Source organism: Mesocricetus auratus, unplaced genomic scaffold, assembly GCF_017639785.1.
Source record: "Mesocricetus auratus isolate SY011 unplaced genomic scaffold, BCM_Maur_2.0 Super-Scaffold_100010, whole genome shotgun sequence".
Taxonomy (NCBI): Eukaryota; Metazoa; Chordata; class Mammalia; order Rodentia; family Cricetidae; genus Mesocricetus; species Mesocricetus auratus.
This window is the reverse complement of record NW_024429194.1, coordinates 81163311-81176415: the sequence shown is the minus strand read 5'-3', so window position 1 is coordinate 81176415 and position 13105 is coordinate 81163311. Positions and strand designations below refer to the sequence as shown.

Sequence of the window (13105 nt, the reverse complement as noted above, 5' to 3'; positions counted from 1 at the left end):
TCAATAAGCCTGTGTGCTTCTCCTAGCAGAAGAGAATGGAGTGCATCTCAAGCATGGTCATGTTCTCTCTTGGTGTCGGATGTGAAGAGTCACAAATGGTTCCCCAGATTTATTTCCTAAAATGTCTGCAAATAAGCCATAGCCAAATGAGGCATGCTTACTTTAGCGACAGCTAACAGGCTGTCAGTCATCTGGATCCCACTTTCTCATCTCCAAGGGAAGGAAAGGAAAAGAAAGACCCCTCTCCAGGTCCTGCTGAGCTACATTAGAGACACAGAGATGGTTTTTCCAACTGAGTCTCACCACAGAACGGTTCAGGGTCTGACCTGGCCAAGAGGACCCTAGCTCCCAGAAGACACTGTGGTGCTCTAATTCTCTACTCTGAGATCCTAGGACAGCAACACACACACACACACACACACACAGAGGCATGCATGAATGCATGAATGCACACATGCATATTAACACACACACACTATGCACCCATGCATATGAACATGAACACATACACACAGGCATGCATGAATGCACTCATGCACCCATGCATATTAACACACACACACTATGCACCCATGCATATGAACATGAACACACACACAGGCATGCATGAATGCACACATGCATATTAACACACACACACTATGCACCCATGCATATGAACATGAACACATACACACAGGCATGCATGAATGCACTCATGCACCCATGCATATTAACACACACACACTATGCACCCATGCATATGAACATGAACACACACACAGGCATGCATGAATGCACTCATGCACACATGCATATTAACACACACACACTATGCACCCATGCATATGAACATGAACACACTCACACACACACACACATACAGAGGCATGCACTAATGCACTCATGCACCCATGCATATGAACATGAACATATACACAGGCATGCATGAATGCACTCATGCACCCATGCATATGAACATGAACACACACTCACTCATACACACACACACACACACACAGAGGCATGCACTAATGCACCCATGCACCCATGTATATGAACATGAACACACAGGTATGCATGAATGCACTCATGCACCCATGCATATGAACATGAACACACACACACACATACACACGTGCGTGTGTGCACAGAGCCAGGACAGCCCACACATCCTCTATTTCACCAGAATGCAGTGCCCTGTGGGCTGAAGCGGGCGGTGAGGCAGGAGGACCATCTGAGAAGGCTTGTCTGCGGGCTCTCATCTCCTGAGACACTCTCTCACCCCAGGACTCATTCTCTTCCATTCCAGTGATTTTCTTCTACAGTATTTGTTTTTTCATTTGAGAGGGCTGAGGGTGGAACCTGAGTCCTTTCCACGCAAGCTAAGTGCTCCACTAAAACAACCCAGAGAAACCCCAAAATTAATGGGGGTCTAGGCTCCAACCAAGAACAGCAAGGAGAAAATGTCCCTCACCCCTATGTGGCTGCTTCATGGGCTCTTGTCATGCAAGGCAGGCATGGATGGAAGTGTAACCAAAATTAATAGAAACTGTTGTCCTATATTCAGAAAAATCATAGGCAACAACCACTGGAACTCAATCCAGAGCCAAGGACAGCACTGAATCCATGAACTGCTATTTTAATCAACAAATGAGCATGTTCTAACAAATTCCATCCCATCAATCACAATTTGCAAAGGAACTTGACAGCTTAGCCAGTGCTGGGAGTAAAGAATTAAGTGGGACCCACACAAGCAACCCTTATTAGACTAAATGAGCTATTTAAAAATATTTTAAAACAGACACATATAAAGGCCAGAGTGAGGAGAAAGGTTCTAGGAGTAGGAGAGGCTTAATGAGGAGAATGGGGTGGGCGTGTCTGAAATATGTTGTATATGTGCATAAAATCATCAAAAAGTGAAAATTATTCTAGAAAAAGAATTATGTCTAGTCAATTTTAATTACAAAAGTAAAACTTTAAAACATGCAAATGGATACATACATAGGTGAAGTACTGGTAGCTTAGGGTGTCATACCAGAAGAATTAGAGGTAACAGAATGGAGACCAGGGTGTCTCAGGATGTTTTTCCCAGTGGGAGTTCCCAAGCCCCTAACAGCTGGGACCTTGGACACAGGGGACAGACTGTGCTCAACAAACATCCCACCTGGCTGTGACTGTTGGCTCTGAACTCCCTAGCTACACAGCCTTGGACTATTATTTCTTCACTAGCAAACAAAAAAAAAGAGGGGGTGGTATTTATTATGGGATTGCCACACATGGAGTGAGTTCATGGATATACTTGTGTGGCTCCTGATAGGTCATCGGTAAGTATAGTCTGTGGATCAACTAGTGAGAGACTTCTGCAGTAGCTGGAGACTAGGAGGAGCCTCCAGCAGCAATAGGAGCTCGGGTGCAAAGCAGAAGCCAAAACCACACCCAGGACAAAAATGCTGTACTATTAGCCACTAACCTCTCCGTGAGGTTTGCTGAGGCCCAGTGTGGCCACCACACTCCAAAGAGGTTGGTGTAAGATCACAGATGGGTCAATTAATTTGACTGTGGTAATCATTCCACAGCACATCATAGCATCATCCATATTCAATATAAACAGCTGCTGACTATTTGCCAATAAAGGTGACAGTTAAGTCTTCGTGAAATAAGGAAGCCACCTAAACCCCACACTCCCTCCCTCTACTGCCGAATCCACTGAGGTGTGAGCAGGCAGCCTCACACCGACAAGCCTCCCTTTCCTGTTGGATTGTGTTCCCTGAGGCCCAGCCCAGCACAAACCTTTCTCCACTAACTTCTTGCTGAATATTTTGCCAAAGCAATAAGAAAAGTAGGAAATACACAACTTACCAAAACATGACAATTAAACTGAAAGGAGCACAGAGCAAATAAATACAACAGTGAGAGTAAAATAAAGACTGTATCAAGTAAGAGGGAAGGGCGGGGGAGGAAGAGCTGAGGGAGGAAAGGAGGGAGGGAGAGAGGGAGGGAAGGGAGGGGAGGAGGGAGGGAGAGAGGAAGGGGAGGGAGAGAGGAAGGGGAACATCTGAAAAAGCCAGTTTTATAAAAGAAGACATAAAACAGGTCTAAGACACATATAATAGGGATAACTGAAAATAAAAGCAAGCAACAGAATAGAACAAATACTAAAGATGACAACTCAAGAAATCATCCTGAAGGAAAAATGACCGGGATCTTCACAGTGAGATAGCACGTGATACACTCAGGACATCAGTCATAGGTGCCTATGATTGGGTTTTAAACGAGTCTCCATCTTCATTGTCAACTTGACTGGCTTTGGAATAAGAGACACACCTCTGGGTTTGTCTGTGAAGAAACTTCCAGAAAGGTTTAACTGAAGGAGAAAGACCCACCCATAATGCAGGAACCACCAATCCATAGACTAGATCCCCCATACTGAATAGAAAAGAGAAATAACAGTCAGCTGAACACTAGCATGCATTCTCTCTCTCTCTCTCTCTCTCTCTCTCTCTCTCTCTCTCTCTCTCTCTCTCTCTCTCTCTCTCTCTCTCTCTCTCTCTCTCATGCCTATGCTCTCATGCCTCCCACCACGAAGGACCGTATCTCCTCAAACCAGGACCCAAATAAGCCTCCTTCCCACCCCTACGTCACTTCTTTCCAGGGATTTGATCACAACAGAAGGAACAGCACACAGAGAAAATGTGTGCTGATGAGTGAGGCCACTGCTGTCGTAAACATTCCAGGACCCCCTAGGAAAAGAAAAGCAAGGCCAGGCTGTTGCCTAATGAAAGAAACCCAGACCAGGTGTCTCACCCTCAAAACAGGATGTCTGTGATCACTATAGCAGTCATGGGACCCGGATAATAATTGCTGAAGCGTGCTGGGAACTTTCATATGACAATACTAGAAAACCTAGTCCTTGGCAACTACCCTGGCCCCCAATTGTGTCTGATCACTATAGCAATCATGGGACCCGGATAATAATTGCTGAAGTGTGCCAGGGTCTTTTATGTGGCAATACCAGGACACCTAGTCCTTGGCAACTACCCTTGCCCCCAGTTGTGTCTATGATCACCATAGTAGTCATGGGACCAGGATAATAATTGCTGAAGTATGCCTGGGTCTTTCATAAAGTAATACCAGGAAACTTAGTCCATGGGAACTACCCCTGCCCCCAAGATGAGTCAATGAAATGCCTGTTGCTTATGTAACCATTGAAACTCTATAAATATTGTACTCCCTGAAAGCCCGGTATGCTCTGCACCCGAGTTGCAGTAGCATCCGCAGGCGCCTGTGTACTCAATAAATCACCTCTTGCATTTGCAGCCAGTGGTCTGGCCCCGGTTCTTGGGCAGAGGGTTCGGTTCAGTGCCCGGCGCTTTGATGCCGAGGTCTTTCAACATGCCTTTGGAAACTGTCTTGTGAATGTAGTCGTTTGGAAGTATCAGCCTGAGATGCTCGAGAGCTGTAAGCGGAGTTCAGCGGGCCATTCTAGCATGTGTTTAGAAGATCAGAATTTGAACAGCATTCTAGACAGTGGACACTGTGCCCACAAGGATTCAGAGGGGACCAAAAGTACTCAACAGTGGTTGGAAAGAGGTCACTTGTGTTACGTTCTGGCAAACACACACACACACACACACACACACAGAGAGAGAGAGAGAGAGAGAGAGAGAGAGAGAGAGAGAGAGAGAGGAGGGAGGGAGGGAGGGAGGGAGGGAGGGAGGGAGGGAGGGAGGGAGGGAGGGAGGGAGGGAGGGAGGGAGGGAGGGAGGGAGGGAGAGAGCTGCTTCTGCTTCTTCTTCCGGAATCCTGGCAATCTGAATGAGGCTGAATTCAAGAGTAATGGACTAATTGGGTTGGCAGAGAAGATTTTAAGAGTGCATTAGGCTGTGCCATGGTTACTGCTCCCTGCTCTCACCCAGATTCACTGCAAGAACTGTAGGTGGAGCAGGAGTCTGTGGATAAAGCTGCAAAGAAAGCAACTGTCCTTAACTACGAAAGCCGCCGGTACAAGGAGAAGCCTTCACTCTGCACTGGGAGAATGGGCTCTGTCAGCAGGCCCCCATTCATTAGAGTCCAACTTGTAAATATGCAAATTCATTTGAAAGGAGAGAGACTGAGCTTGGACTGCCCAGCTGAAGGGGTTTCCTGCCCCCAAACAATTGCTAGGGCCAGTGTTGTCCCAGGTTCAGCTTCAAGGCACACAGAGCTCACTGTGCTGTGGTAGAATGAGCCAGACTACATCTTGAGCTGGCACAGAGCTTGGAAGTGTTGTCAACTGTGCTGGGTTTGGAGGTTTGCAAAATGCCAAGAGTTGTGAAGTCTAGGAGGGTTGCGCCAAAGTTCCAGTGAGCTGCTAAGGCCAGACAATGTGTGGCAGAGACCCTCCTCCCTGTCTCCCTGCCTCCCTGCCTCCCTGCCTCAGCTCATGCTAGCTAAATGCAGATTCTGACTAATAAAGGTGTGCAAAAATAACCCCAGAACAAACACCAATAAGTGAGGAATAACTGGCAACATAAGTGGAGTGGAATTGCCGGGCGTTGGTGGCGCACGCCTTTAATCCCAGCACTCAGGAGACAGAGGCAGGCGGATCTCTGTGAGTTCAAGGCCAGCCTGGTCTACAGAGCGAGTTCCAGGACAGCCTCCAAAACAATACAGAGAAACCCTGTCTCAAAAACCAAAACAAACAAACAAACAAGTGGAGTGGAATAAAATATATTCAACTCATCCAAGTTCCTTGCAGTCAGTGCAAACACTACTGAGAGAGGAGGCGGCAGAGGGAGAGCAACAGACACATGAACGACCAGGACATATATCAATAAAACAAGGGTTTGGTGACATGAGGGTAGAACCTAAAAATGAGGCAGAAAGTGACATCACAAGCCTCAGGAGACCTGATAAGCCACTTAGAAGTACCAGGGATAAGTTGGGTCATGGCAAGAGCCAGACTGTAAGTGAAGGCATAGGATGTCCATGGGAAATAACAGCAGAAAAATTGGAGAATAAGCTCATAAAATAATGCAGAGACCACACAACATAAGGATCACTTGTACCACTCATGCTCCAAACCTGGAAAATGCAAGACTTATTAAAAATATCAAACTAATAAAAGCAACAACAACAACCTTGAATAACTGAGCTTACAAATAGAAAATACACCGTGTTCTAGAAAATTGTTGTGGAAGACTCAATGATAAGATATGGCCTACTCTGCCACTGAAACTTGCTACAAGGTTCTATAGGCAGCTGGAGAAAGCCAACTGTCACCAAGAGGGGGAAGCATGCAGGCCTTGGACTTCACAGACACAGGCCAGGGATCAGAGTGGGTGGCCTTCTGAAAGAGACACTTGTCACTCTCTGTTATTACATCCAGCCATGATGGAAACACAGCTTCCTCGAATGTTCCTATCCTGCTGATGTCCCCAAGTGACAGTAAATTCTTGTAAAATGGCCTGTGAGCACGCCCTGTCATCGTTCATTTCTATCTAGTGTATGGAAAGATTCCAGGGTGAGGATGTCAGTGCTTGCTTCTTTTTTAATTATTTATTTATTTTTGTTTTATGCACATTGGTGTTTTACCTGCATGTGTGTCTGTGTGAGGATGTCAGATCCCCTGTAACAGGTGATACAGACAGTTGTGAGCTGCCTTGTGGCTGCTGGGAATTGAACCTGGGTCATCTGGAAGAGCAGCCAGTGCTCTTAACCTCGGAGCCATCTCTCCAGCTCCCAGTGCTTGCTTCTGAGTGGTGGCATTAGTGTGGTGACTTACTTTAGCTTTTGGCTTGTTTGCACTTGCCCAGTAGGGCTGCTGGGGATAAAAGAGATGACAAAACCATGCTCAGCAGAGTGCCTGGCAGCTGTGTCCAAAGAGCTGAGTCCTGGAACCTGCTCCTAGCAATCTGGGTTAGCAAAGGCAGCCCAAAGCCTGAGAACAGAGGCTCTGTGGTTTGCTGGGAAGGCAGCATCATGTGTCGTAGACATGCCCTGAGAGGATTTGCAGAGCTACATTAAGACAAAGCCATACAATAAGGACAGGTGTTAAAGAAGCCGGTCATGGGGGTGACCCTAAGACAGGGGGCTGAGAAGAATGTCCAAGTGACCTGAGTCCAGTTATGTGCCTCAAACATTCTTCCCAGAGAAACGGGCTCCAGCTCTGTTCAGAAGTGTCACCAGTTGGACAGCTCCAGGCACCACGTCACTGAGGCTGAGATAAAGATTGTCATGGGCATGAATCCACAAATCTAAGTTCTTCCTCATTTACAAAACAGGCTTCGCCATCTAAACTCCTTGAAGTTCAAAAACAGCAGAAAGAAGAATAAATGACACTCAGAGGACCTCATGGAAGGACAGTCTGTGAGCTCAGGGGATGTTCCAGGTCCCAGCTGTGTGCTCACTCCACACACATTTCCATTGTGGAGATCATTGTTCCCAGATACACATGCTACTGTGTGGGGCCTGTGACTCCCTTGGTTCTTCTCTTTCTTGTGTGTGTGTGTGTGTGTATGTGTATGTGTGTGCGCGCGCGCGCATGTGTGCGTGTGTGCACATGTGCAGGTGCCCACAGAAACCAGAAGAGAGCATCAGGTCCTTTGGAGCAGGAGTTACAGGCAGATATAAGGCTCCTGACATCTGACTTCTCTGGAAGAGCAGTATGTGCCCTTAACCACTGCTTGCCCCCTGCCCTCTTCTTTCATCCAGCCCCCACATTATTCTTTAAATAATGATATAATGAGTGTCTCTGTAATGGATGCATTTTTCATACTGGGCTATATTTCCTTGGGGAAGAAAAGAAACATTAAAACCCTTAGTGATGAGTGTGAAGTCCTTACCTGAACTGGACAGTAGGTGTCTGAAGTTCGAGTCATTGCTTACGCTGAGGTTCTTCAGGAAAGCGTTGTAGTCCACTGCAGTGGTGCCACTGATGTTGTACTCTTTCAAGAACCTGCAACATGGATGCTCGCTGAAGCCAGAGCCACAGCAAGTCTGGACAGACACAAGGTCTGCTTCCTACCGGGTGGGCACAGATTTTAGTGTCTTCCTAGTACAGCTGCCTCTAACAAGAAGACCATGGGAAATACTGCTGTTGCCATTCTTAAAAATAGATGTCTGGGACTGGGGAGATAGCTCAGTCCACAAAGCACTTGTGCTAGTGCAAGGACCAGAGCTCCATCCACAGAAGCTACATGAAACACCAGCATGGGCGTGTGTCTGTAATCCTAGTGATGGGGAGGTGGATGTAGGCAGACTCCTCCGGACACTGGCCAGCCAGTTTATCCTCCTTGGGGGGTTCCAGGCCAGTGAGAGGCCCTGTCTCAAGAAACAAAAATAACAAAGAAACAAAATAAAAAAAAATAAAAGAGTCAGGCAACCCCTGAGGGCAACACCCAAGGCTGTCCTTTGGTCTCCAATGCATACATACACATACAGACTAAAAATGCAGACACTTGAAGGGGAAAACTACATTAGCTTGTCGAAGGGCACCAAGAGAGAATGAGATAGAACATCCAGGCCCCTTCTTGGAAATGCCCCAGACACAATTCCTGTACCAGAGGAAGGGAGGACACCAGATCCCAGGGCCCAGGAGGCCACCTCTTCACTAGACAACAGAAACATTGCTAGCTCCCTGTAGGAAGTATAGAGACAGAGATCTGGGCAGTGAGCCAGTGAGAATCACATTTCTGTAACCAGGGACCCCAGAGTGAGGGGTGGGGGATGCAAGCGATGATTGTTCTGACTGACAGCAGCCTATCACCTCATGAGACATAAACCTCAGCCCACAGAGGCACAACGTCTCCAGTCAGCAAATGGCCAGGGAGTCCAGCTGTTCCTGGAACAGTTATGGTGCTTACATATAATAAGACTTTTTATTCACTTCTTTTGAGACAGGGTCTTGCTATGTAGCCCAGGCTGCCCTTGAATTTGCTATGCTCTAGCCTTGGTCTTCAAGTACTGGAGTTATAAGCAAGGGGCTACTACAACCAGCTTGGAACAAGAAAATTAAAAAACATGCAAAACACCTGTCTATCTCTAAAATACACTGAGATAAATGGGATGCTCTGGTTTTTAATGTGTCTGCTATTATTCAAATGTGTGTGTGATAAACACTTTTTGGATGATTTCTGGGTTACTACATTTCTAAAAAATTCACAGTTTTTAAATGTTTGGTTATATTCTCCCCATATGTGTTGGTTTCTATAATTACCTAGTTTCATGCTTTCTCAAAATTTAGTAATTAATACTTGAAGCATTTGTTATTCTTCTGGTTTCCAGATTGAACAGAGAGTACCATATACCTGTTCCCCAGTTGTATCTCTCTTCCTACTTTGATGACACTTCCTACTGTCCTGATAAGAAGAGCGCCTCACCCAGCACTGCAAAAGTCCATGCAATGCAGCATCCCAACAGCCAGGGTCTGCTCACGGGAGAATGATGGCTTGGGCTGAGACCCTGGAATTCTATGCTCAGAAACCCGTATGTACACAGAGGACAGATGGAAGCCCATGGTAGTGTTCCCCAGGGAAAAGACTGTAGAGAGGAAGCCTGGCCCTGAACAGAAAGGCAAGGTCTCCAAAGGCTTTATTACACAGGGCTGGGGAGATGGCTCAGCCTGTGAAATGTTTGCTGTGCAAGATGAGGGCATGCGTTCAATCTCCAGAACCCAAGTTTAAAAAACAAACAAACAAACAAAAAACCAGCTGGGTGTGGTGGTACATACTATAATGCCAGAGCTGGGGAGGTGAGTTCTCAGGGTTCACTGGGGAACCAGTCTACCCTAGTCAGTAAGCCTCACTGGCCAGCAGTCTATCCTAGTCAGTGGAGTCTCAGGTCCCACTGAGAAGTTACACTTCAGAATGCAGTGTGGTCAGCTCCCAAGGAATGAACATGGCTGACCTCTGGCTTCCTCATGCATATGCACACACATGCAGGTATACACATGTGAACATAAACACATAAATAAATCTAAAGGTCTTCAAAGAAAGAACTTGGATGGAACTGTTCTTAAGACACTGTCCCAGGGACTCCGACTCCGGGTGGCAAGGCCGGGATGGGTGCATAGCTTGCAGAAAGCAGCAGGCAGGTGGGGCTCACCGGAGGCTGGATTGAGGGAAAAGGGGGATCCCCGTGAGCCCTTGAGTCTTTCCAGCATCACCATGTGGAAAAGCCTCTTGAGGGCAATCCTGGCTCAGGCTGGCCTTCTGCAATTTGCTTGGCTACTGGGCTGCTCATCAATGACTTGGCAGAGATTTAGATTCAAATGCTTGAGCCTGGAGAAAAATGGGACGTGGGATGGAGTGATCCAGGAAGGGAAGATCAGCGTGTGGGATGCTGGACGGTGCTGATGAAGCTGGTGGTGAGTTCATCTCTGGCCTTGGGTTCTGAGAGGTGTTCTATAGGCAGACAGCAACTGTCTACAAGTTGTAACCATATCCTGGGTCATCACAGTTGTGACACTGTCCAGTGAGAGGAACGCTTGCCACATGCAAGCATATCACAGGCATGCCACACACATTACCTCATGTCTTCATCCCCATGCTGTGTGGTTTGTTTCTCAGTGCCTAGCTCTTTTTCCACATGTGTGCATGCATGTATGTGTGTGCATGCGTGCTCACGAGCTCACATGCATGTGTGTATGAATGCACGTGTGTTTGCACAAACATGCTGGTGAACGTGTGTGGGCATGTATGTGCGTGTGTATGGTGACCAGAGGACAGTCTCCTTGACTATTGTTTCTCAGGTGCCATCCACCTGTTTTTGTTGTTTTGTTTTGTTGGTTGAAACAGAATCTCCTGGAACTCATCAAGGAGGCAGAGCTGGCTAGCCTGTGAGCACCAGAGATCCACCTGCTTCTGCCTTGCAGACCCTGGGTTTACAAGCACATGCCACTGTTTTCTTTTCTTTAATGTAGTTTCTGGGGATCAAGCTCAGGTCCTCACGCTGGCAAGGCAAGCACTCTGCCATCTAAGCTATTTCCCCAGTCCAACTCAACACCCATTTCTTTAACAGAAAACTGAGTCCTGGCAACATCTTGGTGTTCCAGGATCCAGGAATGTCAAGCACAGCTTTGACTTCAGAGACTAGCCCATCCCTACCAAGCACCTACTGCCAACCCTAAACAGAAGAAAGCTGCTAGACTGAACTATTAAAAAAATACACTGTGCATCCTGCTCCAAACTGCAAAGGGTGAGGTCAACACCAAAACAGCCACAGATGACAGAATCTTCTGGGCCTCAAGGAAGACACTAAAACCCCTGCAGAAGTCAGCTCCTCTGAACATCTGTGTGGGTCTACAGGAACCAATTCTATTGTGGGACATTGTTTGGGCCGTGGTGAGAAAGCAGCATTGTATCTGAGGCTTTAAAGCAATCTCAAATAAAAATTTGTGGAGTTCTTTATTATTCAATACTTAAGTGATGGGGAAACAGGCAGTAACTTTTTTTTATAGATTTACTAGGTTGGAGACTGCAGTGCCAAACACAAGGTTTATTGTCAAATAAAAGCCTGCTTTGTTTCTGACGGCCTGTTTTAGAAGAGGGCTGCCTCCGCTCTGTAATTGCACGCACAAAATTATTTAATTTGTTTTGTTTGGATCTTATTCTGGACACTTTCCCAGCTAGAAAGGATGTAAAAATTAAAACATCTATTATGCCTTTTATACTCTGAGGTAGATTATACAGAGGAAGAAAGGAGAAACATATTCAAGAGTGAGAAGAATCTATTTTCTTCTAAAGTCTCTGGTTGTGAGCACCATCTGAGTGGCAGTCACATGCCCTCTGTGCCACCTTGCTCTGGGGAAAGTCCCTCTACTGCCTGCATCCCTGACCTTCTTTAGGATGTGTGTCAAAAGCCACAGTGACCCCTCATAACAGCAGCCTGTAACTCCAGAGCAAGGTCATGCCCTTAGCCTCTGCAGAAGCAATAAAGGATTGGTTCTTTGGGAGCAGCCTGAATGGCCCAAGCATCCCTGAGTCACTAGGACATGAGCCAAGGTCCACCAGCGGGTGCCCGAAGTCACGTGGCACTGAACCATTTCTCTCCATATGGACACACGTGTGTTTGTTTGTATTATGTATTAGGTCTTTCCTGTTAATTCATAAGCAAACTTAGAGATTAACAAGAATGCTTTAAAAGGGGGACAAGATGCATTCTGCACGATATAAGGCATTTGGAATATATGAACTGTTTCTTTTAGGACTCATTCACTGAGTACTTTTGGACCAGTGAACTGTGGGTAACTGACACCCCAGGAAATGGAGCTAAGGCCCAAAGAAGAGGTTTGATGGGAAAGGGCCAGAAGAGGGTGCCCTCCTAGCAGGACACCCCATAAAGAAGCACCACAGGGTCCTCCTCCAGCACTCCTCACTTGGAACTCACGCAGGGCAGAAGACAAGTGTGATCTACACCCTGAGTGCTGTGGTTGAACCTGAGTCAAGAGCAGCTATAACATCTGGCAAGTGCCAGGAAGCAGATAAATGCTTTATGTGAGTCCCTGTCCTCTGTCACAATCTGCTACCCCAGTAACAATGTCCATAAAGGAAAAGGGTGTCTGAGTCATTGCATGAAGAGGCAGAGACCACAGTGAGCACCAACAGACGGGTGAATCTCTACACTGGCCCCTTCTCTTTGCCCCAGGCCTGGAGTCAAACTCACTATGGATTGAAAACATAAAGATGGGGACACTAGGTAGGGAAAGATTGACAGATGGGGTAGCCAACATCTTGTGTTCAGATCTGAAAGCTGGATAGCTGTGCCCATCATGGCCTGTTCAAGGAATAAGAGACACCAGGTCCCACTTGGAGAATTCACGTGGGAGAAATGTCCAAAATGAAGATGGAGGGAGGGGCCCATCAACCTGCCTTTGTCATTTGACCCTGGCCCTGGCTGTATGGGTCATCATGCCCTCTCTGGCCTTGCCACTCACATCTCGTACTCCTCATCCTTCATCTTCAGACAGAATATTTCCAGGACCCGTCTCAGCTCTTGGGACTGCACCACGCCCGTGTTGTTGACATCGATGAGATGGAAGACTTTCTCCAAGGTCTTCATGTTTCGGAAAATCTGCATAATAAAGGGGGATTTTGGAAGAGTCAAGAGGCCAGATGGTAAAAACTCAAATGCTAACAAATGTGTG

The 13105-nt window shown here is 46.8% G+C and overlaps 1 protein-coding gene across 6 annotated transcripts in view; it reads right to left on the bottom strand.

The window, feature by feature from the left end:
* Positions 1-13105, bottom strand: part of Efcab6 (EF-hand calcium binding domain 6) — a 185239-nt gene that overhangs the window by 107140 nt on the left and 64994 nt on the right. For all 6 annotated transcript variants that reach the window (XM_040754059.1, XM_040754061.1, XM_040754064.1 and 3 more), the window contains 2 exons: positions 12896-13032; positions 7806-7918 (listed from right to left, as the gene is read on the bottom strand). In XM_040754059.1, the coding sequence (XP_040609993.1) occupies positions 7806-7918; positions 12896-13032 (250 nt within the window). The remainder of the gene's footprint in view (positions 1-7805; positions 7919-12895; positions 13033-13105) is intronic.